The following is a 25,592-nucleotide window of genomic DNA, read 5'->3' as shown; positions in this document are numbered from 1 at the left end:
TCAGTGTTTGTTGTTACCACAGTGGCTGCTGTTCAGCTCCACTTTTAAAGCAGCTTTCATTGTAGCCCCTCTGTTTTTGTCTCCTGTGATTTAAAGGGGGGGAGGCGTCCCCTAACATCCTCCATGCTCATCATTCACTGTTCACTGTCACTCACTGATGACTGTTGTCATAGAAACCTCATGAGTCCTGAATACAGAGCTCCACAGATTCATCACTGCTCTCCTGTAACACTGTCACAATGGACAGTTTCAACAAAGCTGAACCAGAGACATCTTCTTTTTTCATTCACACATTCTTCTTCCTCAGAAAAACTTGCTGCCTACATTACCCACAATACACCTCAACCACCAACCTCAGATGTTAGATTAAGGTGTGTTATGCAGCAGAGATGAGGGGGGGCTACAGAGGTCTGGCGTCTTCTTCAGACTCTGCCCACACTGACTCAGGTGACATCACCCGAGGACATTTATCAGACTGCACAGCTGGAGACACTAAAGGTTTAATACTACTGTTTTCTCATATGCAGGTGTCCTCCCCAACACCTGGAAACACCTGGAAACACACACTGAGGTGTAAGATCAGTGGAGCTGCTTTAATTAGTTTGATCTGGTTTGAATTAAACCAAAAAGACTCAAAACAACACAGAACATTAACAAATCAATGAAGCATCCAACAATTATTACAAATAAACAAAACAAGTGTTTTTATGAACTTAACAGCAACAATCACAACCAACTTAAACATCTACATTTACAGCATTTACAACACCTCCAGAAAAAAACACAACTGACCTTTGATTGTTTCAAAGTAAAACTAAGAATAATGAGAATAAATGAAAACTGTGTTTATCTGAATTTGACTCAACTACTGATCTAATCTACTGATTGATAATTATATTGATCGTGTCTGGACTCACCGAGCCTTCCTGCAGTTCCTCACAGCTGGGATCAGTCTCCGTCGTCCCTCCTCTGATGTGTTGTACTTCTTCAGGTCCAACTCATCCAGAACCTCCTCTGACATCTGCAGCATGTAGGTCAGAGCTGAGCAGTGGAACACAGAGAGTCTCTGCTCTGATCTGGTCTCTGACTTCAGGAACTCTTGGATCTCCTGATGAACTGAGTGGTCCTTCATCTCCATCAGACAGTGGAAGATGTTGATGCTTCTGTCAGGAGAGATTTCATCACTGTTCATCTTCTTCAGCTTGTTGATGGCTCTCTGGATGGTTTTTGATTTGTTCTTCCTCTGACCCAGCAGACCTCCTAAGAGTCTCTGGTTGGACTCCAGAGAGAGGCCATGAAGGAAGCGAACAAACAGGTCCAGGTGACCATTTTTACTTCTGAGGGATTTCTCCATGGCTGCCCTCAGGAAGACATCCAGGGTTAAATCAACATGTTGTTTTCCCAGGAAGTTCTCCAGGACCTCTGTGTTCCTGTTGGTGTAACAGTGGAACATGTAGACTGCAGCCAGAAACTCCTGAATGCTCAGATGAACAAAGCAGTAGACTGTTTTCTGGAAGATCACACTCTCTCTTTTGAAGATCTCAGTACAGAGTCCTGAGTACACCGAGGCCTCTGTGACATCCAGACCACACTGCTCCAGGTCTTCTTGGTAGAACATGATGTTTCCTTTCTCCAGATGTTCAAACGCCAGCCTCCCCAGCTTCAGAAGAACTTCCCTGTCAGCCTCCATCAGCTCCTGTGGACTCGTCTCATGTCCCTCATCATACTTGAGCTTCTTCCTCTTTGTCTGAACCAGCAGGAAGTGTGAGAACAGGTCAGTCAGGGTCTGGGGCAGCTCTCCTCTCTGCTCTGTAGTCAACATGTGCTCCAGAACTGTAGCAGTGATCCAGCAGAAGACTGGGACTTGACACATGATGTGGAGGCTCCTGGACTTCTTGATGTGTGAGATGGTTCTGCTGGACAGCTCTTCATCACTGGATCTCCTCCTGAAGTACTCCTCCTTCTGTGGATCAGTGAAGCCTCGTACCTCTGTTACCCTGTCAACACATGTAGGAGGGATCTGATTGGCTGCTGCAGGTCTGGAAGTGATCCAGACCAGAGCCGAGGGAAGCAGGTTCCCCTGGATGAGGTTTGTCAGCAGCAGGTTGACTGATGACGTCTGTGTGACATCAGACACAACCTCCCTGTTGGTGAAATCCAGTGAAAGTCTGCTTTCATCCAGGCCGTCCAAGATGAACAGAACTTTACAGACAGCCAGCTGCTCTGCTGTGACCTTCTGTAATGTTGGATGGAAAACATGGAGCAGCCTGAGAAGACTGTACTGCTGCTCTCTGATCAGGTTCAGCTCCCTGAATGAAAGCAGAACCAGCAGACTGACATCTTGGTTCTCCAAGCCCTCTGCCCAGTCCAGACTGAACTTCTGCACTGAGAAGGTTTTTCCAACACCAGCGACGCCGTTGGTCAGAACCACTCTGATGGGTCTCTGTTGGTCAGGTAAGGCTTTAAAGATGTCGTGGCACTTGATTGGAGTGTCATGGAGGGTCTTCATCTTGGAAGCTGTCTCCAGCTGCCTCACCTCATGTTGGGTATTAACCTCTTCACTCTGTCCCTCTGTGATGTAGAGCTCAGTGTAGATCCTGTTGAGGAGGGTTCCACTTCCTGTTCCATCACTTCCTTCAGTCACACGTTCACATCTGCTCCTCAGACTGATCTTATGTTGATCTAAAACCTCCTGCAGACCACTATCTGCTGAAAGAGAAGAGACAATGTCAGACTGAAGACAGAGAATCTGAGAATCTGCTGATTATTTTCATCAGCTACAAAAAAACTAAAGAGCAGCAAAGAAAAGCTTTTTAATGTTGTGCTTTTTAGAATCATCTGAAATGTCAGTGCTGTGTGATAGAACAACTGACACTGGAGAAAACAACAGGTCCTGGTTTCAGAAATGAAGACATCAGCAGACACATGTTCAGTCTCACTTTGTACAGTGCTGCTCTGACTGGCTGTCTGCAGTCCAGGTCTGGTTCTGGGTCTTTGTCCACACTGGGGACAGGAGGGGTCTCCTGAAGACCCAGACTGGTCCCAGTATGAGGTGAAGCACTGTCTGCAGAACCAGTGTCCACAGCTGGTAGAGACTGGATCCTTCAGGACGTCCTGACACAGAGCACAGCAGGACAGCTGCTCCTCCACAGAGACACCACTCCTCTTCCTCCCTCTGTGAAGACATTTCTTCATCACTAACATGTCACAGTCAAATATGTCTAATAACTGAATCATCTTCAGCTCAGTTTACAGTAGAAACTGTCTCTTACTGTGAGTCTGAGGGTCCAGGTTCAGGACTGAACTCTGGAGGATTAAAGTATTTGGACCGGTCACTCTTCATAGACAGACAGCTGGATCCTGGAGACTCTGCTCTCAGTCTGTGGTTCTGACCTCTGCAAAGACAAACATGTTTTTATTCATATCACATGGATCACTGATCAATTCTCTGATGACAGAGTCATTGTGGGAACTCTCAGCTGACGTCCTGCAGTGACGTCACCATCCAGCACCGCACACTGTACTGAAGGATGGAAGCAACACAGCAGCATCCAGAAACAACACTGTTGTGTCAGTCAGTCATTAAATGTGTCCAGTCTCCAGCTGTTGATGACCTGTCTCACATCAGCTCTAAAGAAGCAGAGTGATACAAAGGTAAGATGAGAGGATCAGATGTCTGTGACCCCGACACAGCCACTGCCACAAATGAAGACAAAACAACATCCTGACTAAAACTAATGGCTGCTGATGTGTCTGCTCTTCTTCTCCATATTGATTTTTTCTCTGGAGTTCAGCTTCATTTCACACAAGGAGGCCTGTGTGTTTCTACATGACTGTGACAACAGCAATTACCACATCCTGCTGCAGGCTTCATCTGACCATCACACAACTTCACTGACAAACACACAGTTTGTCAGAGTTACATCTGCACAGATATCAGTGATGGTAAAGACAGTCTTGTGTGTAATTAAAGGATCATTCTGCTGTTATTCTACATGTTTGTTCTTGACAACAAACCCCATGAAAAGAGCCAAACCAACAGTGTGTGAGTTCGTCTCTCAACACTTTGTGACTTCCCTCCTCTGTCTGTGGCTCTCAGCTCTGAGTCCATTGGTTCATTCTGAAGACTTAGGGCCTATTTTAACCATCTAGGCTCATGGAGACAGAGCATTTAGGACGTGTCCTCATCCACTTTTGTTAGTTTAACAGTGGACAAACAGTCACAGCACCAGGCACATGCTTTAAAAGGGTTGTGATTAGTCTCTTCATTAATCATGGGTGTGTTTTAGACCTAACATGTGATAAACCAATCAGAGAGCTCTCTCCCATCCCCTTTAACCTCTTAACATCCACATTTTTTCACCTTATTTCTACACAGTTGTCTTTCTAAATGTAACCAGCTTAAAACTGTAATTTGATAGGTTAAAAATTCTAGTTTCTGAAAATGTGCTTGTTCTGCATGTAACCAAAACCCAACCTACACTACATCAGCTTACACATGATATTTGTGTCCTTGCCTGATAAAAAATGATTTATAACAACTGTCATATACTTCATGGAAGATTCATGGGGAGCTTCACATTAATTCTAAATCTTGTCAAAAACAAAGTTTTTATATTTTAGACCTCTGGGCCTAATAATGTCTCTTCAGTTGGACTTGAATTCATTTTTTCACAGGTGCCTATAAACTTCTCTCAAGGAAAAACTCTGGGGAAATCTGCTTTATCTGATTAAAAAGACACAGTAGAAAACATTCTGAATTAGTTTGATAAAAAAAACCTTTTAAAACCGTTCAACACACAGCAGATCCTTGTGTCTCTCTCTCTCTCTCTCTCTGTCTCACTCGGCCTGCAGTGCTCACTGCATCTCCCTCCACTCTCAGGGGCTGTAAACATGCTTGGTCTCATGTGAAACCTGAGATGCCTGGCTTCACTGTGGAATACAGGCCAAAGGCAGTAGCCAATAGCAGCACTTTGTACAACGCAAGGAATCACATCAGTGCATTTTCACTCGAGTGTGGTCAGTATCTTCATCTGAAGCCTGAGGAGTGAAATCTGAACCAGTCTTTACAGGGAGGCTCTTAATGTGTTTACAGGGAGCTAACAAACACTTATTTTCATTTTCTCTGTTTATTTGACTTGATCGGTACAGTTGATAACATCGACCATGAACACAATCATCTTCTCCACTGTCAGTGCTGTGTTAGTTTCCTCTGGTCGACCTCCCTCTGATCTCAAACCCTGACTCACTTTGTCACTTTCCTCCCTTCTCCTTTGTCCTTGTGTCCTTGTGTCCTTCTCACTGCTCCTGCAGAGCTTATGTTGTGAACCACTTTCACTTCTTCACTTTCCACAGCCCTCTCCCTGACTTCACAGCCACCATGTGTTACCCTGTGATGGCCACCACACTTACAACATTTTTCCTGCACATTATCTCCACAGTCTTCAGCTCTATGTTCACCTCCACATCTGGACATCTCTGCTTCCCTTTACAAACTGCTGCAACATGTCCAGACCTGTGGCATTTGTAGCAGTGGAGCGGGGGAGGAATATAATTGGAAAGCTCATACATCCAATTCTCACTTTTTCTGGAAGCACAGACGAGCTATCAATCCATTCACCATTACCTGTTCTCAACGATCTCTTTATCCTGCTCACCTCACCTCCACTAAGACTCTGTCTGAGTCTGTCCAAGTCTTCATTAACAGGAATACCTGTCATCACTCCCCGGGTCACTCAGCTCTCTCCCACAATCCTTCTTTCATTCACCAGTTTTTTGCAAAAGTTTAACTTTTCTGTTCTTCTGTTTTATAGGTTATTAACAAGTTTCCATCACAAAGATCTGAGCCATTTCCTCCTCTCCTAACTTCTTGTTTAATTCTCTTGACAGTGCTCTCAGAGCTAGACTCACCTGCTCATCTTCCTTCCTGAACTGAAGGATTATTTTAAAATCCTCCCTCACCACCTTTTCATGAACAACTCTCCTGTCTTCATGTGAATTGATCTGCCTTGACTTCATCTCATCTGTTCTGCCCCTGTCCTTGTCCTCTCCTACTAGAAACTGGAGTCCAGTCATCCAACTCCAAATCATCATCATCATCATCATCCTCTTCATCCACCTGAGTTTCCATCCTGATCCAGTCACAAACCAGTTTCTGCCAAACGCCGAGTCCAGAATCCAGAAATCATCGTCAAATACCAAAAACATTGTTTAGAATTAACTCACCTGCTACGTCACGTCCATCATTCTCCACCCACTCCTCTTGAGTGTGGATGATGCCGGATTGAGCTTTTATTTTGGTACTTCCTCTGACCAGCAGTGTAAATTAGCATATTAGCTAAATATTAGGTTTCACTCATATTTAGATTTATCATTTACATTTTGATTAACTAAATGTGGTGAAATGTTGTTATTTCAGTATGAACCACTTTACAATCAGCGGCCCATATTACACAGAGCCTGAAATCTGTATAAACAGCTGACAAATATCTAGTTGATGTTAAAGAGGCTCAGTCATTTCCTCCAACAGCTGCTCACTGTAGTTTGGATCAAACTAACTGTGGAGAGTGAAGCTCTGACATGTGAAGCTCATCATTCAGGCTGTAAAATGATCCTGCAAAGTGTGGTCAACTCTGTTAGATCCCAGCTCATCCAGGTTCACCAACACACTGCTCTCTTCTTCTGTGGCTGCTTCTCTGCTCCACCACGGCCCTTTAATTACTGACATCTTTACATCTCTGTCATGTTCATCAGCTGCAGCAAAAATATGCACAAGAAAAAGTCAAACTCTTCTTTGTTGGGATCATTTCACAAGAAACCAGCTCCTCAGCAGTCACTGTTAATACACTGATATGTCAGAGGAACCAGGGGAAGTTATTTTCTGCGACACTACGGCAGCTGTTACAGGAAGTGACATCACTGCAGGAGCTCAACACACTAAACACTGTTACAGAGACAGTTTGGAGGTTCACAGGTTTGTAGCAGGTCTCTTACTGTGACTCTGAGGGTCCAGGTTCAGGACTGAAGTTTATAGGTTCAACTTTGGACCGGTGACTCTCCACAGACAGACAGCTGGATCCTGGAGACTCTGCTCTGTCCTCCTCTTCCTCCACACAATCACTCATCTTCAGGACTTCAGTCAGTCTGAGAGGGAAACCAGTAACACTGACTGTGAGCTCACACACACAAGAGTCAGGACAAACAAGCTGCTCAAGAGACACACACACACACACACACACACACACACACACACAGGTTTTCCTCTCAGTGTCTCTGTGTGGACAGAAGTTCACTGTGACTCTTCTTCCCTCCACAGTCCACAGGGACAAACTGACTCAGAGACTTTGACAGTAAAATAATAATAATGTTGTGTTAACACTCACCTGCCTCAGCCTTCAGTTTCCCTCCTTCTGCTCCGTCCACTTCAAATGGAGTCTGAGCTCACTGAACACTTTCACTTTCAGCTGCTCCCCCCCTCTGCAGGTACAAGAAGTCACATGACTCTGTGTGTGTGTGTGTGTGTGTGTGTGTGTGTGTGTGTGTGTGTGTGTGTGTGAAACAGAATTATCTTAATTTCCATTCATCTAATATCATTTTCAGGTTGAACTGGATCAAACATTATATTAAGAATAAAGATGTCATGACCTGCTCTTTGTATGACAGTTGTTGGACATGGTCTGGAGTCTTGGACTTTGGTTTATTTCCTGTTTTATTTTGTAATTACTTACCTTGTGTGCCCACTGTTGTTTTACTTCCTGTCTTTGGCTCCATCCACTCTGCTACATTTTAGTTTTAAACTCTTCTCTTCTTCTCTGTTTCCTCCTCCGTCCTCTCTCCTCCAGAGTCTTCAGCCTCTAAAACAGAGACTTTCAGAAACGCTTTATTTTGAAAACTCCAGACCTTTGGAAATGATTTCCACTTGCCACGGTGGCTCCTGATTGGCTCTTATCAGCCTGGACTACTTGGGCTGCACGATTCAGAAAATCTCAGGATTGGATTCAAAACTGATTCTGGATTCAATTCACACATAGATTTGATTCCAGATTGCTGTTTTCAGTCACTGTTCACATTTGTCTGTGGAGGACAATTTAATAGGAAAGAAAAATAAAATCTCACTGAATCAAATGTAGTTTACTACAACTCAGTGTCAACCTTGAGTCAGATTTATTTCCTTCAGTCCACTCAGAGGAAAGACAGCCCTGAGATAAATGGGAACATGTCTTCATACAAAAATAAAAACTGTTGCAAATAGAAACTGAAAAGTGCAAAACTTCAAATCAAAGTGCTTTCATCAGGTCAGAGACAAACTGCTGGAACTAGTGGGTTCAATTTTGAAATGTAGCCAACTGCACCAGGAGGGGGGAGGTAGTCTAATGGGACCTCCACCAGCTGAGGGGGTCTTCTGAGAGTGACAGTAGGGGGTTCCACATACTTCTAATACTGGTGTTGGCAGATTTGAGGACAACTCTGACATCAGTGAACGTCTTGCCCAATAGATTCTTTCTTGTTTCTTCTTTTGGGAACAGGGGGGCCTTCATCATCTGGCCCTTCACCCTCAGCATGGTCCTCAGGTCCCTCCTCCTGCTGCAGTCAAAGACCCTCAAAGAAAAATGTCAACAAATAAGTCTCATCTTTGAATTCCAGCTCCAGACTTATTAACTCTTGTATATATCAACCAGGGTCCCTGGTTGATGAATACTTTTCAAGCTTTTTGACATAGTTCCCTATAAAAACATTTCATTTTTTCATATTTCATATTTCAAGCATAATATATTTAAGTATATAAAGGTATAAAGTTAGCAAACAATAAAATAACAATTCAATGTAATATGAAGTGACTCATTCCTTCACTGGGCCCCTGGACCATGAGTCCCCGATGCTTCTTTGTTGGCTGAGAGCCGCTGCTTTGCTCAACCATGGAACAGAGAGAATCTCTGTGATAAGATATTGCTGCGTGTCTCAGCTCATCCCAGCCTGCGTTCCAGCCTTCTTGTCTCATCGTTGGCTCCTCTATGGTCTGGAATGTATCCATGCCCAGACCTGAATCTTTTTGCTGCACCTGGGATTGATGGAGGAGTCAACACAGGAAAACATCCAGTCCTGTCTGCATGGGTTGGAAAGAAAAGAGGGATTCAGCTTTGGCCTCCAGAGACAAGAAGTTTCCAAACTGCTGGACAATCATTACCTGTCATAAAAAACACATTGTTGCCAGTGTTTGCCCTCCCCAGGGACGGAGGCACATTTGATTGTACAGATCCACAATCTCCTCCTCTCTGGGTTTTCTTTCTCTGACAGGATTCTGTAGAAGCACAAGTCAGACTTGTCTCCTCGTCTGTTGGTGCATCCAGCTGCACAAAGACTGTTCTGGCCAAACAAACCAAAGAACCTTGTAATGGAAGGAAGCATTGGGTGCGTTGGAGATGGACTTAAGCTGATGTGGTGGCAAAAATGTTTTACCTTGTTCAATAATTGAAAAAGAAGATCTTCACGCGTCAGCTGTCTTTCTTGAGTTTAATAAACATTCATGAATGGAGTCACACAAACACAACCAAACAGTAGTACAGTCAGTGAGTGAGTGGCCTGAGGATGTTACCCAGGGCCACAGTCTTATAGTTTCAAAAACACATTCCACAAAGACAAAATACGATGCTCTTTCTCACGGGATTGTCTCTGTGCTGAGTCTTCACCTGCTTGCCTCTCCCCCAACGCAATGTATGAACAACACTCTTATCACAACATCCACATATATTGTCTACATGTGTTCTTCATTAGTTCACACAGAGGTCTTTCACACAACCATAAAGGATGTACAAAGGTTAGGTTCAAAAATTTCATTAGGACTATCCACACAGTCATTGGTTACACAGTTTTGAATAGGCACACATGAGTTATACCAAAATTTTCCATTACATTCCACCCTTTTTAGCATTCTTATGCTAAACCATAATAAATGGAAAATTTTGAACTTATCTAGCTCATGTCCTCTGTTTTCTGCCTCTCACCAGCCAAACGCTAGCGCTCCCAGTCTCCAACATAGGAGTTGAACCCCCAGGCAGAAGAACACAGGCCATAAGCACAGAGGAGCCAAAAGTTCCCCCCCCCCCATTTGACAAGAGGAGGCAAAAAGACTCATCTGTCTAACTACACTTAGTCTAAGGAAAAGGGAAAAACCTCAGATATGATGAGGAAAACCCCTGTTTCTACTACTGAGCTAATCTACTTCAAATAATATGGCAAAGATAATTCAAACATAACACACAATGAATAAAAGACAAAAAACCCTCTGGTTTTTTGGAACTCACACTGTCCTGTACTTACTGTCGTATAATAATAAGAATTAATAAAGAAAAGGATTACAATGAATTATAACAAATTGAATAACATGAGAATAAAAAAGGAAAAATAAAATCAAACCATGATTATATATATATATATATATATATATATATATATATATATATATATACATATACATATAAAAAATTGATTGGCTTTATCTGAGATATTGAAGAATCAACTTGATTGGATAAGAAAAATAAAAACTTTAGAGGAGTCCGTCTTCCAGTCTCGATGTTGTGGGAGAAAGCACAGCAGATCTCCTCACCAGCCGGTGAGGTGTGTGTGCTATTTCAGATTCATTGTCAGGATGAGGTGAGACTGTTGTGCTGTTGTTCTTTACCCTCTGACCCTTGGATTTCCTCCACGCATAGCACAATCACTCCCACCCAGATGGAAATGACCAGCAGGATGCCAGTCGCCACCCTTAGGCCGCATCCGAGCCGCCTAAGGGGATGGGCCGGTCTTGGCCTCTCGATCAGGTGCATGTTGAGCGTTTGGATCCGGAACCCATCTGCAGTGACTGGCATGTATCCACGTAGCCCTCTCTGCAACCTTTACCACTGTCTCTGTCACCAAAAGCACCTGGAACGGTCCGTTCCACCTGCAAGCTTTCCAGTTCTTTCGTCGGAAGTCCTTCACCACAATGTAGTCGCCCACATTGAGGTCATGGAGTTTTCGTCTCTGCTGGTCTGGGCAGGGCAGCTTTCACCTGCTTGTTGAATATCAGACAAAACAGATGACCAGGTTTCACAATATCGTAATATTTCATCTTCACACAGGCCAGTGTCTGGCAGCTGTCTCTTAGCGGGCCCAATCCCAGTGTTCAGAGGCCTCCCAAACAGGATTTCAAACGGGCTCAAACCGCTTCTGCTTCTCCTTCTGGCCCTCATATGCATTAGCACAATGGGGAGGGCTTTAGTCCAGGACACTTTAGCGGCCTCACACACTTTTGCGAGTTTGTTTTTCAAAGTGCCATTTTCTCTTTCACATGCTCCACCTGAGGCTGGGTGGTATGCACAATGTTGTCTTAAATCAATGCTCATGTACTCACCAACCATTTTTATTGCAACACTTACAAAAGCAGTTCCATTGTCTGAGCTGATTTTTGCTGGAATTCCCCATCTGGGAATTATCAGGTGCATCAAGGCCTTTGCCACTGCTGCTGCGTCCTGTTTTGCTGTGGGAAAAGCCTCAACCCATTTTGAAAACATGCACACAATAATCAAAACAAACCTTTTCCCTTCACTTGGTGTTAGTTCAATGAAATCCATTTGCAAGTGATCAAAAGGTTTGTCTGGTGGTGGGTGAGCAACCTGTGGAAGTTTTAAACCTCTTCCCACATTGTTTGTGGAACAAATCACACATCTTTTACAGAAATCAGTGGCATAGGTTGTGAACCCTCTTGTGAACCAATGTCTCCGTACCTCACTTACCATTCCCCCCTTTGACACATGATCCAATCCGTGTGTCAACTTCGCATAGTGAGGGAAAAGATACCTGGGGAGACAAGGCAGGCCATCAGGGCCTGTCCACACTCTGTCTACCACAGAGCAGCCTGCTTTCTTCCAACAGTGTTTTTTTTCTTATCTGCAGGTCCGCTATCTCCACTGTAGTCACAACAGGGGGAGTAGAGTTGAAGGTTAGTTGGGCGCCCAGTGAGACACTGGCCGCTTTGAGGCTGCTTTTGCAGCTGCGTCTGCTCGTGCATTACCTAGAGAGATTGAGTCAGTGCTGTTAGTGTGAGCCTCACATTTACACACAGCAATTTGTTTAGGTAACAAAATGGCGTCGAGGAGAGCAGCAACTAGCACATAATGAGCTATCGGTCTCCCTGTGGAAGTGAGAAAATCTCTGTTTTTCCACATTTGCCCAAAGTCATGAACCACACCCCAAGCACATCTGCTGTCTGTGTAAATGTTAACAGATTTTCCTTTAGCCATCTTGCATGCCTCTGTCAAAGCCACCAAATCAGCCGCCTGAGCTGAGTGTGAAGAAGACAGAGGTTTTGCCATGACAGTGTCATGGAGAGTTGTGACAGCAAAACCTGTGATGTTCTTTCCTGTGTCTGAATCCCTAGAAGCAGAACCATCAACAAAGAAATCAAAATCAGCATTTTCAATGGGCACATCAGTCAAGGGAACAAATAGATGTTATCGTTGCCACACAGTCGTGTGGCTCTCCGTCCTCAGCTGTTGGTAAAAGAGTAGCAGGGTTAAGAACAGTACATCTCTTTACCTTAACATTAGGCAGTTCCAATAAAACAGCATTATATCGTAGCCACCTCGCAGCAGACAAATGTGAAGTTTTCTGCTCGAGGAGGATGAGAGACACTGCATGTGGGACTAGCAAGGTCAAATCGCTGTATCCCACTATGTCACGTGACGCTATGACTGCCTTCTCTGCAGCTGCTACAGCTCTGAGGCAGTGAGGCAGACCTGTAGCCACTGTGTCAAGCTTTGATGAGAAATAAGCTACAGGTCTTGGTTTGCCCCCGTGGTCTTGTAGTAACACAGAAGTCATGAAACCCCCCTTTTCGTCAACAGTCTGAGTGAAAGGTCGTGAGCAGTCAGGTAACCCAAGTGTCGGAGGTGTCTGTAAAGTCAATTTCAAGTCAATGAAAGCTCTTTCAGCCTCCATAGTCCAGGTGACAGGGTCTGATGCTTTCAGGCCTTTCCCATGAGCGATTGCTGCTAATGGTGCCTCAATTTCAGCGTAATGAGCGACCCATTGTCTGCAATAGCCTGTCATGCCCAAAAATGACATCACCTGTTTCTTTGTCACCGGTTTCAGAATTTTTGAATTACTCCAATTCTCTTTGATGAGAGGGCTTATCCCTCAGTGAAGATCACGTGACCCAGAAATGTGACCTCTGTGGCAACAAACTGCAGTTTGGACAGGCTGGCTTTGTGCCCCTGTTCAGCCAAGTGGGTCAGAAGAGCCAGAGTAGCTTTAACGCATTCCTCTCTGGTCTCACTTGCAAGCAAAATATCATCAACATACTGCAACAAAGCGCTTCCCTCTGGCAGCACCAGAGTCTCCAAACTGTCCCTCAGAGCCGTATTATAAATCGTTGGAGATTCACAATAGCCCTGGCTCTGACGGGTGAACGTGTACATTTTCTCATCAAAACAAAAGGCAAACCAGAATTGACTGTCAGGATGCACAGGAACGCTGAAAAAAGCATTTGAGAGATCAACAACTGAGAACCATTTGCTATTAGATGGAATTTGAGACAAAATGGTGTGTGGATTTGGTACCATTGGCGCTTTGGCCTGCACAGCTGAATTTACGGCCTGCAGGTCTTGTACAAATCTCCACTCTGGAGGCTCGCCTTCCGGTCGAATCTTACGTACCGGAAAAATGGGGGTTCTCACTGGAGAACCAGCACATGGTACAATCACACCAGCTTTCAGCAAAGCGTCAAACACAGGCCTGATGCCTTCAATTGCTTCACGTCTGAGAGGGTATTGGTTACGACAGGGTCTGTAGTCTGATTTTGGTGTAATGATGACAGGCTCACAATTTTTAATCGGGCCTACATCATGTTTACTTTTCGCCCAGAGATGGTCAGGAATCCCTTTTAATTCTGGGACCTCTTTAACAGACTGCAGCATGTTGTTATCAGTGTCAGAATCAGGAAATACAAAACAAACAGTTACATTTGTGATTAGCTCATCACAATCTAACAACTTGCGTTTCACCCCTAGGGTTTCGTTTACGTACACCTGAGGCTCTGTTGTAGCCTTCCAGTCTGTGGAGGCATTTAATTTTTTCACCTAATGGTCCAACTTTGTACATGCAGGATTCCCCAATGCGATGTGTGGTTCAGATTGTTGTAAATCTACACTTTTTCCCACTTGCGGTAGCAATGTGAGTGAAGCGGCACATTTCATATCGTCCCAATACAGCCAATCCAAATGCAAAAATGTATTCTCATGCACATTGATGTATTCTCATGCATCAATGTTCTCAATGTTACACCTGGAGTGTGTGTGTGCAGTGCAGCACGGGAGAGTGACGTCAATGTTTCTGTGTGTGCTCAGGAGCTGTGTGAAAACAGAAGGGGGGGTTACCTCCCAGTCTACACTGACCTCTGTGTCTGGGTGATGAAAACATTGGTAGTTTTCTTCTACTCTTCTCTCTACGTGTAATCGTGTCATGTACTCGCTTCACTTCAGTGTCAGTAACAGGTTCTGCAGCGTGTGTCTGTGTGTCAGTGTGTGTGTGTGTGTGTGTGTGTGTGTGTTAGTGTGGGTGCTCACGTGTTTTCAGTGTGTTCCCAGCTGCCGGCCCAGTGTCTCCACTAGATCCTTCCTGACTCTCACCTCCACCATATAGTCAGTCTCTGTTGTCCCTCTCAGGTTTCTCTTTCGGGCATTCGCGAGCCCAGTGTCCTCTCTTCTCGCACAGGAAACACCGGTCCCCCTCATGTTCCCTTTTGATGGCCTGCTCAGCTCCAGGCCTGAACGGGTCATGGAGCTGAGGTCGTTATAGAGATGTGGTGTCACCTCACGCCTCCTGTGTGGTGGTTCGGGGCCGCCTCGTCCTGTCCCCTGTGAGGTTCCCTCTCAACATGTCGTTAAAAGGAGATCTGGGCACCGGTGAGGAGTGTGAGGCAGCAGGGCCGTAGCCATGCTGTGGTGCGGAGGCAGCAGCCCCAGCGACCTCTGAGTGCAGCTCAGGTACAGGGAGGGGGCCAACATAAGGCGGGGGCACAGTTCCTTCCCGGAGAGAGAGAGCTGGTGCGGAGCAGCTGGAGGTGGAGGTGGAGTCCAGGTCCGGATCCAGCTTCACACACTGGGGCACAGTTTCTCTGGGAGTCTGCCTACGCTTTGCCTCACCCATCCACATATCAAAAACTTTCTAGTCTGGCTCACTACCCTTCTTGCTCCTAGTTTTTGACGCATTTCTTCTCTATTTTTAAGCACTGCACGCAAACCCTCTGGTTTTTTAACACTCAGGCTGCCTGTCCTTGGGAAACTACACTCCCTGACCCACACATCTAACTGGGCTATGGCTTCTTTTCCATAGTTTACTGTCATGTACTTCACATTTGGGGCATGATAATCTGGCCCCTCAGAGGGTTTACTTTGTTCTGATCCCATAATTATTTCCTCTCAGACGTTTTAGCAATTTTTTAATCAAATCTAATTTGTTTTATACTACTTACCGTTAGTTGTATTTTAACAATACAATTGTTGACTCTGCTCTTGGCTTATCTTATTTTATTATTAAATTATTTATTTATTTTTTTTTTAGCAAACTGAATTTAATTCTCCTAAGACAGTCAAAAATGTTAGCCAAAACAAGAGAAACGTAACACACTAAACCCTCTACTTCTCCCTTCACGGAGGCTGGTAAGTCCAACTTACCCTTTAGATCCCAGATCTAACCGCTAGATTCCAAATCTAGACGCCCTGGTTCCCTACACCGGGCTAGTACGCTCCCTCAAACACCGTTTTTAATTTTTCCCCAGGAAAAAGAAAACCCGGTGCCCGGCACGTCTGCCGGCACTACTTTCCATTAGCAGGCAGAGGAGCGCAACAACTTCTGCGCAGTCAGGCCTTCCACAACCTAGGTCCACACTGTCAACAATAACAGCAAAAAACTCTCAGAGAGACAGCAAGGCGTTTGCAGCCACCGGGTTCGTTGGACTCCAACAGTGAGGGGACTCCGCTCCTCCAGACGTCAGGCCCTCCTCTCAACCTTCCTTTTCTGGGGAGTTAGAGGTTCTCCAAGAGCCTGGCTCTTGGCGCGCGCGTTCTAACACCCTCGGTCTACAGGTCCTGGAGCCCGCTCACGGACGGAGTCCCATCTGGGGTGCCAAAATTGTGGTGGCAAAAATGTTTTACCTTGTTCAATAATTGAAAAAGAAGATCTTCACGCGTCAGCTGTCTTTCTTGAGTTTAATAAACATTCATGAATGGAGTCACACAAACACAACCAAACAGTAGTACAGTCAGTGAGTGAGTGGCCTGAAGATGTTACCCAGGGCCACAGTCTTATAGTTCCAAAAACACATTCCACAAAGACAAAATACGATGCTCTTTCTCATGGGAAAAAGACAGAATACCATACTCTCTCTCACGGGATTGTCTCTGTGCTGAGTCTTCACCTGCTTGCCTCTCCCCCAACGCAATGTATGAACAACACACTTATCACAACGAGAAGGGCAAAGACATCCACATATATTGTCTACATGTGTTCTTCATTAGTTCACACAGAGGTCTTTCACACAACCATAAAGGATGTACAAAGGTTAGGTTCAAAAACTTCATTAGAACTATCCACACAGTCATTGGTTACACAGTTTTGAATAGGCACACATGAGTTATACCAAAATTTTCCATTACAGTGTCTAAGTAACTAAACAAATACCCAACCCGTCTATACCGTGTTGCTTATAATCATGTAAATGTCACGTCTGATAAACTGCAAACTGTTCTTTGGCTTTGATTGTTGATTGATTATTGAGACATTATTTTGGTGGAACTGTAACCCACTTGAAAAATGGGTTAAGACCAATCTCAAAAAAAAGGGGGGGGGAATTAATAAAGTTATAAATGTTTATATTTGTGCGTGTATGAATGAGAGGGGGGACGTTGCTCCGTGTCCCCACTTTGAGGTTTGAAAACGAGTGAGAATTAAGTCATAAGTGATACAGAAGTCTGTCGCTATCAGAACACAGTTGAAGCGGTTGCACAGCGGGAGCCACGGACCACGAGGTCTCGGTAAGCGAGCCTCTCTGCTGCTGCTATGCTAGTCTGCTACATCTTAGCATTGAAGTGATTCACAAGAGAAGTCAGTTATCATCACGTTGTGATCAGTGAATAAATAAATGTTAAAAAGAGACATATTTCATTCTTGATATTTAAATTCTGTATAAAATCCATCATTTTATCAAACAAGGAAAAAATTGGAAATGTTGAAAAGAGATCATAGTTTCTGTTTCCATGGAGCTGGGGATAATGATCTGCTGTCAAGCAGTGATGTTGAATTAAAAAGCAGTATGCTGTAAGATTCATTTTATGTTTATTATCAAGAGTTTTTGTGAAAAACTTGATTTACTTGGTTGGTGAAACAGATTCTGTTTTGAAAAGGAAATACATGCTTTACTGGGAAAGTAAGGGTTCTCAGTGTTACTGTGGAGAAAGAGGAGAAGTCCAGCGGGTCAGTGGATGGCGAGCCACCAACGACACCAGACACCCAGATCACCCCTCTCCACTGGATCAACGGAGTTATCTTTTTCTGTGTCAGTCCCTGAGACTGCTACAGCTCAATTCACACAAGACATAGAGTGCACTCTGACTTTAAAGACTCTGATAAACCAGACTTTCTTCTGATTTAGACCATCACTTGACTCTGAGGGAACTTTGATATTGCCTCTGATCCAGCATTGACTGAGAGCTGATCTCACAACAAGGACAATTTATTTTATTTTATTTCAAAAGGAAAAAAGGGCCCAGTGTGTTATTTTCAATAATTGTGTAATTGTGTTGTTGTTTGAAATTTAAAGCCAACTAAAGTGCAGTTAACTACACTTAGTTGTTGTGTGTTTATGGTCACTCCACCCTGCACTCAGCTCCTCCCGAATCCAGAGCATTGTGCCCCAAGAGTGGGTTACATGTAGAAAACTGTGGTTATTTTGGTTTTCTAAATTAACCGTCTCTCTTTCCTGACGACATAACTGTTAATTAAAACCCTATGTTTCAAAATATACAAGTGAACATGTGATTTGCTTTTCCTCTGTCCTCTCTCAGCTTTTCTTTTTCTTGATCAGGAGAAACTGTATCTAAAAGGAATCTTAAATTATCATTGGAAGCAACAAGGTCATTGAATAAGTCAGTAGTGGATGGAGGAAATGTGTTCAAATGATTTGCTAATTATGGTCATTGATAATGCTGCACTTCACATCAACAGTCTCTGGATGTAAAAACAGTCGTGTTAAACAAAGAGATGAAACAAGTGAAATGCCAACACTGAAACTCTACTGCCCCCCTCACTGTGTTGGTGAAAATTGAAGCTACATTTGAATTTACACTGAATTATTATTCTGCTACAAACAGCAGAACTAAACACCAGTCAAATATAAGGCTATAAAGAACAGGAAGTAAATATAAAAACATTATTTACCATACAGAAGGATTTAAAGTGCTGTTAATTAATGATGAATTAAACCAATGATACTTGTTGACTTATCATTAAGATATATAGACATGCTCATATAAAAAGGCTGGGAGATATGGCTAAAAACCTCATATCTCAACAGGCTTAAGAGAAGCAGTAAATGTGCAATAAAATACAATACTATGAAAATGTAACAGTAACATAATGAGTAGATTTTAACGTCAACTTACTTTTTACTTTTATCTTAAAACATTTTAACTTCTACAAGAGTAAAAAAGTTCAGCTGAAGAACATGAGGCTTCAACGTCTGAGTCAAACTCATCTTCAGAGTTCAAGTCATTTTACTGTGAAATTCCCTCTTTGTGAAGCTCAACAAGGAAACTGTTCAGAGCTGAACTTGATGAGCTTTAAGTCCAGAGACACTGATGATGCTCTGTCAGATCCAGAGGAACACACAGGGATGATGGTGGACTGGACTCTGTGTGTGACAGTGGAGCTGTTCTCAGATCAGTTCAGACTGCAGCACTGAGAGTCATCTCCACTTCTTCTGGTTCCTCTGTCAGTCACTGCTGGATCAAGCTCTCCTCTCCACTCTCACCTCCATCTGTGTGGAGAAGAAGAAAGCAGAGGAGATGAATCAGTGTTTACAGAGACTCACTTCATCAGTCAGTGATGCAGCAGGGACTTCAGTCCTGTTCAGACCAGATGTGCAGCAGCTGCTTCCTCTCAGCTCTCATGTTAACGTGTTGGAGTGAACACACTGAGCTGGAAGCTCACAGACCTGCAGAGACGTTCAGCATCAAGTCTGTTCACTCTGCAAATTTCACTCAGTCCACAGTGGAAACAAAGTGCTGAGTCAGCAACAGGTCAGTGATGGATTCACTCCTGTTACCTGTCAGCTGATGTCACTTTAAACACAGAGTCTCTGTGTGTTGGTCAACATGTGAGCTGCTTCTGAAACATCACCTGACTGAACATGGAGGCTGTCACTAAGAGCCAGGGACTGTCAGGCTCCATCACACTGATCTCAGAGCTGTGACACAGATGAAACTGATCAGCTGTTTAGTGTTGAAACCAGAGAACAAACAGTCTCAGATCAGATTGGACAGTTTGATGAATGAGGACACTGTCTCTGTCCATCTGTGAGGCTGTCAGCTGGAATCAGCTTTATTTCCTGTACACATCAACACAACAACAACAGTCGTCTTCACATCAACTCACACACATGATCACAACAAGCTTCTGGCTGCTCTGATTAGCTGACTGTTGTCTCTCTCTCTGTCTTTCTGTCCAATCCCGAAGCCTGTCCCCGTTCTCCTCTCACAGCTTCACTGAGGAAAGCAGCCACTGAGGAGGTTGGAGGTTCACAGGAAACACTGGATCTTTGCTCTGATACTAACTGTGTTTAGTACAATACTGCTGAGAGCAGCATGGACTGACTCCGCCCCTCTACTGACCTCAGAGTCTCCAGTCTACAGTCTGGACTCTGCACGAGACCACGGAGATCCTTCAGGTCTGAATCCTGCAGGTCGTTTCCAGTGAGGTCCAGTTCTCTCAGATGGGAGGGGTTGGACTTCAGAGCTGAGACCAGAGAAGAACAGCTGATCTCTGACAAATTGCAGCGCTCCAATCTGAATAAAGAATCAAAGATGTAGATCAATGATTGATAATCAGATTTGTCCTGATCAATGATCTTTGTCTAAAATGAGTAGAGTGACTTTGTCCTTCTGTTATTGTAGATCTTCACCATGTCAGTACAACACAACATTGTCAACACAACAGTTGTGTGTGTTGTGTTACAGATGAAAACACACACACACAGTTTGATCAAACAGACATTAGTCCTGACACTTCACTGAAATCTACTGAAAAAAAGAAGATTGTTTCTTCACTTTCTTTGGACAAATATTAGTTGTGAGGATCTTGTGTATGTTGTTGTGATAAAAATGAATTGACTTGAACAACTAACAATTTTCTCCAGTGGATTTAGAAAACATGAGTCCTCTGACTGAGAGAAATACGAGTGTGTGAGCTGTGAAGGTTGAACTGAAGTGAACAGACATTATTCATGACAAGTGAGTGAAATGAGCTGAAAGTGAAGAATCATTCTCAGTCTGAGAGAAGAACAACTGGAAACATGAGACAACAACTATTTACAATGTCATTCATTCATTCACAGTCAATGGATTCAACTTGTGTGTGAAGCTTCATTAGCTGTGGATTCAAGATATAAGATCTACAACAGTGAACTGACCTCAGAGTCTCCAGTCTACAGTCTGGACTCTGCAGAAAACCACACAGACCCTTCACTCCTGGACCCTGCAGGCTCTGGTTTTCACTCAGGTCCAGTTCTCTCAGATGGGAGGGGTTGGACTTCAGAGCTGAGCCCAGAGAAGAACAGCTGATCTCTGACAACCTGCAGCGCCTCAATCTGAATAAAGAATCAAAGATGTAGATCAGTGATTGATAATCAATCAGATTTGTCCTGATCAATGATCTTTTTCTAAAATGAGTAGAGTGACTTTGTCCTTCTGTTATTGTGGATCATCATCATGTCAGCCTTCTACACACATCATCCAAATGTCAGCACAACATTCATACAGCTGTTGATGTGAACACAGGTTGATCAGCTGCTGCTGACCTCAGTTCAGTCTGTAATCAGAGGAGAATCAGAGGATTCACGTCTGTTTAGTCTGTTCCCTCTCTGACACTACAGACATCAGCACAGAAACAAAACACTGAGGACGTGAACAAACAGTGAGAACTCAGTCACACTGTTCAGAACAAACATGGTGGAGCAGCTTCAATGTTCCAAAGTCACCAAACAACTGTACAATGTCACATTTACAGGAGGAGGGAAAAGATTTCTCTGTGTCCACATCTTTAAAGAAGAACTTGTGTCACTGTTGAGAACTTGAGGAGGACGAGTGCTCGGCCTCAGTCTACCACCGGTGTTACAGCCCATTCTGTGAGCCGTCAGATTCTGTGACCTGCAGCAACAACCAGTTCACCTTCAGGTAACGTTCAGAGCCTCCTGCTGGAAAACACCAGAGATTTATTCAGCTGATCTTCACTGAATGAGGAAATAGAATTCATCTGATTTTCACATCAACCCCCCAGTGAGGAGCAGACGGAGTGAGGACGGGGTTAATGAAGGTCACAGAGCAGAGATCAAACCTGTGCTCACAGTCCTACAACCCTTCAGCTCAGCACAACGTCCACGGTTTAGGTCTGATAGTTGATGAACAGAGTTTCTCTGAGTGTCAGTGTAAGTCTGCTCTGGTAACTGCTCCTGAACCACAGTCACATGACCACTTGTGTTATTCATGTGATTAGAAGAAGCTCCATTCTTCAAGATCAAGTCTGACCTTTTGTTGTGTTCACACACAATCAACTAGATATGACATGAAGGACACCTGGAGCGCTTTGAGTTCACAGTGCACAGGTTCAGAGAAGCACAACGTGGACTTGAAGAGAACAGAAGTGAGAGCAGCTCAGTTCAGGTAACAGGGACCAGACTGATCTGCCAACAAAACCCCTACAGCCAACCTCCCCTGGAGCTCAGCTTTCAGAGCAGGCTCCTCTGCCTCTGCTGCCAGCTCTGTGTATCTGAGCTGTTTCCTCTCAGAGGCCGTTTCTCCTGCGTCCTCCCATGGTACTGTCAGCTCCACAACATACACAAGCTGCTGTGTTTCTGACCACAACACAACATCTGCTCTCAGATCAGTGGCAGCTGTCTCCTGAGGAACTAGGAGCTGTTTTCCTGGATCTCCTCTGATTGGCCAGTCCCTCCCTGCCTTCAGCTGCATCACGCCTGTTCAAAGCTGCTTCCTGAGTCCTTCACCCTCACCAACAAATCAAATCCATCTTGTCTCCTTCTGCCTCCAGTGAGTTCACCTCTGAGCTCTGACTCTCAGTGGCTGCTGGGAGACACCTCAGCACCTGCTGATGTCTCCAGGTGTGTGGGCCTGGAGACAGGCTTGTTTTAGCCCCTGATAGAAGGAGCCACATGAAGCTCCACCTGAACATAGAGGACATGTTGGCTCCTCAGCTGTTTATTCACTATGATGTTGGGGAGGTGGGAGCTGCTCATAAATTGCTCCCAGCATCAATCTAATCCTTCCTGCCTCCATGTCCCAGCTGAGTTTCCTCTTGTCTCCACTTTCCCGCCTCAGCCACTGGCCCTGCTTTGATCTGGTTTGTGTTGCAGTCTGAAGGTCTGTGGCTTCCCATGATGCTGCAGTGCTGACATCAACACTCAACAACAGCTACAATATTTGTTGGTTGCAGAGAGCTGCAGCTTTGCTGGTGTTCAGATCAGCAGCAGCAGCAGAAGATCTGTGAGACTGTTGCAGTTTGATTCTCATCAACTTTCTGATTTTAACATCAAACTCTGTCAATTCTCTGCTGCTCTGAATCACAAACACTGTGACTGCTCTCATCCAGGGGCCGAGTGGGACCCTTCATTTTACCTGGAGATCACCAGTCCCAGCTGTTAATAACACAAAGACAAACAGCAGCTAACACAAGCACAGGGCTGCTGCCCAACAACTAGCAGCTAGCTATACTAGCCACATTTAATATGAGCTGAGCTAGCAGCTAGCTACAACGCCCCTGCTTAGCATTTCAGCTGCCGGCTCTTTACTGGATGTTGAATCTCTCTGTGATTGTGGAACATTTCTCTGCTTCCTCCTCCAGTATTTGTTCTTCTTCATTCTTCTCTGCTCCACCTTTCTCCTTCTCTTTCTGCTGCTGCTTCAAACCAATGTGAACAGTGAACACACACGTTCCCTGATAACACCAACACGTCTCTGATGACTCTGTACCAGCCCCACTTCACAGCTCTTATTGGTCAGCAGCTGACCAATCACAGTTGATTCACCCCACTACTGCAAATATAGACTTGGTAGCGTCTGACGTGCTGGGAGAGACAAGAGGCTGCGAGGCTCAGTTTAGGCTGCAGGATGGTGCAGCGAGGTAGACCACTTTTATGTAACACAATATTATTAGTCTACACAATAATCAGTCCGGCACCGGCCCCCAAATGGCCCCTGGGGATTCTCCTGACCCTCCCCATCACCACTCTGCTCCTGGTCTCATCTTCCTTCTTTCTCTTCACTAGATGATTTTTTAAATCCTCACACAGAAATCCTGAAAATGAACCAACCAATGAAAAACTGGAACTTCACACATTTGAACTGAATATAAAACTACAACAGCTCCAGTCAGTGAACTGACCTCAGAGTCTCCAGTCTACAGTTTGGACTCTCCAGTCCAGCACACAGCTGCTTCACTCCTGAATCCTTCAGGTCCCAGTTTCCACTCAGGTCCAGGTGTCTCAGATGGGAGGGGTTGGACTTCAGAGCTGAGGACACGACTTCACAGTGAGTCTCTGAGAGTCGACATTTAACAAGTCTGTGATGAGAGAAAATATAAAATGTGTTAGAATAAAATCTGACAGTTTGTAATAAAAGACACTGAAGTTAAAATGCATCTGATGAGAAAAGATGATGATGTGATGAACATCTGCTCTTCACATCTGTGGCTCAGCTCATCTTATCTGATTGTGTTTGACATGAAACAATAATTCTCATCACTCTCTCTCAGACCTGCAGAGTTTCATGGGAATCTTTGTTGTGCAGATGAAGGAGGGAAAATGATGTTACATTTCTGCTTCCATCATATGATTTGATCCAGAGTCAGAATCTTGTTCAGAAAAACAGTTTTATTCTCCAGTGTTTTTAAACTGACTCCAGATTGCTTGGCTCTGCTGCCTCTCTGTAGAAGTCAACACACACCACTGCATAAAACACATCTGGCTCATTGTGGTGAATCAGTGGCAGCGCCCACGTAGATCCATGAACAAACTGTCCTTAGTAAAACACCAGTGATCAACACTTAGTGGACTCTACAGTTACAACCTGGAAGTGTGTGTGTGTGTGTGTGTGTGTGTGTGTGTGTGTGTGTGTGTGTGTGTGTGTGTGTGTGTGTGTGTGTGTGTGTGTGTGTGTGTGTAGAAGAAGACTGAATCCTCCCATTCTGCTCTGATAGATTCACACCTGTGTTCTTGGCTGAAGCTGAACATTTCCTGATACGACTCTCCTCTACAGCAACAAGAGAGAAAACACCTGGGACTTTCTGTCTCATTCAACACAATCTATGGAAAGACTTTAAAGCTCCACCATGACACTTGAAAAAACACAAGTTCACTCTTCAACATGAAAAGTTCAATAATCAATAAAGCTCAGCCTTGATCAGTTCAATACACTCAGGGGTTTACATCTCCACTCTTGGTCTGCTTTGACCAGTTGAGTCATTTCACTGATGTGATGACTTTTCTCTGCTTGTGCAGCTGTTACATTCTGTTTGATCATGAACCATTATCCCATCAGTGTTTGTTGTTACCACAGTGGCTGCTGTTCAGCTCCACTTTTAAAGCAGCTTTCACTGTTTTTGTCTCCTGTGATTTAAAGGGGGGGGGGGGGGGGGGGGCGTCCCCTAACATCCTCCATGCTCATCATGACTTCAGTCATCTCTGGACAATGATTCAGGTCTTATACAAACTTTACTAAACACCTGCTAGAACCTGCTCATTAGAGCTTCACTGCATTCACTGTTCACTGTCAAACACTGATGACTGTTGTCATAGAAACCTCATGAGTCCTGAATACAGACCTCCACAGATTCATCACTGCTCTCCTGTAACACTGTCACAATGGACAGTTTCAACAAAGCTGAACCAGAGACATCTTCTTTTTTCATTCACACATTCTTCTTCCTCACAAAAACCTGCTGCCTACATTACCCACAATGCACCTCAACCACCAACCCTCAGCTGTTAGATTAAGGTGTGTTATACAGCAGAAATGAGGGGGGGCTACAGAGGTCTGGTGTCATCTTCAGACTCCGCCCACACTGACTCAGGTGACATCACCTGAGGACATTATCAGACTGCACAGCTGGAGACACTAAAGGTTTAATACTACTGTTTTCTCATATGCAGGTGTCCTCCCCAACACCTGGAAACACCTGGAAACACACTCTGAGGTGTAAGATCAGTGGAGCTGCTTTAATTAGTTTGATCTGGTTTGAATTAAACCAAAAAGACTCAAAACAACACAGAACAT

The 25,592-nt window shown here is 44.3% G+C and overlaps 3 protein-coding genes across 12 annotated transcripts in view; 1 reads left to right on the top strand and 2 right to left on the bottom strand.

The window, feature by feature from the left end:
• Nucleotides 1–7,474, bottom strand: part of LOC139612054 (protein NLRC3-like) — a 77,110-nt gene extending 69,636 nt beyond the window's left edge. Inside the window, exon 1 of the mRNA XM_071467200.1 lies at nt 7,383–7,474. The gene's annotated coding sequence lies outside the window, so the exon portion shown is untranslated. The remainder of the gene's footprint in view (nt 1–7,382) is intronic.
• The window catches only part of LOC139612045 (NACHT, LRR and PYD domains-containing protein 12-like), a 606,901-nt gene that overhangs the window by 359,022 nt on the left and 222,287 nt on the right, over nt 1–25,592 (bottom strand). For 3 of the 4 annotated variants that reach the window (XM_071467168.1, XM_071467170.1, XM_071467169.1), the window contains 2 exons: nt 20,720–20,896; nt 19,923–20,096 (listed from right to left, as the gene is read on the bottom strand). In XM_071467168.1, coding sequence (XP_071323269.1) covers nt 19,923–20,096; nt 20,720–20,896 — 351 coding nt within the window. Of the gene's footprint in view, nt 1–917; nt 2,707–2,939; nt 3,176–3,272; nt 3,396–6,993; nt 7,144–19,922; nt 20,097–20,719; nt 20,897–25,592 lie in introns of all 4 variants that reach the window. The other variant, XM_071467172.1, reaches the window with a different exon arrangement.
• Nucleotides 1–25,592, top strand: part of LOC139612046 (NACHT, LRR and PYD domains-containing protein 12-like) — a 286,486-nt gene that overhangs the window by 101,293 nt on the left and 159,601 nt on the right. The window lies entirely within an intron of this gene.

Source organism: Trachinotus anak, unplaced genomic scaffold, assembly GCF_046630095.1.
Source record: "Trachinotus anak isolate AG129_WGS33_773 ecotype Australia unplaced genomic scaffold, CSIRO_AGI_Tana_v1 ptg000030c, whole genome shotgun sequence".
Lineage (NCBI taxonomy): Eukaryota > Metazoa > Chordata > Actinopteri > Carangiformes > Carangidae > Trachinotus > Trachinotus anak.
This window is presented reverse-complemented; position numbering and strand designations above follow the sequence as displayed.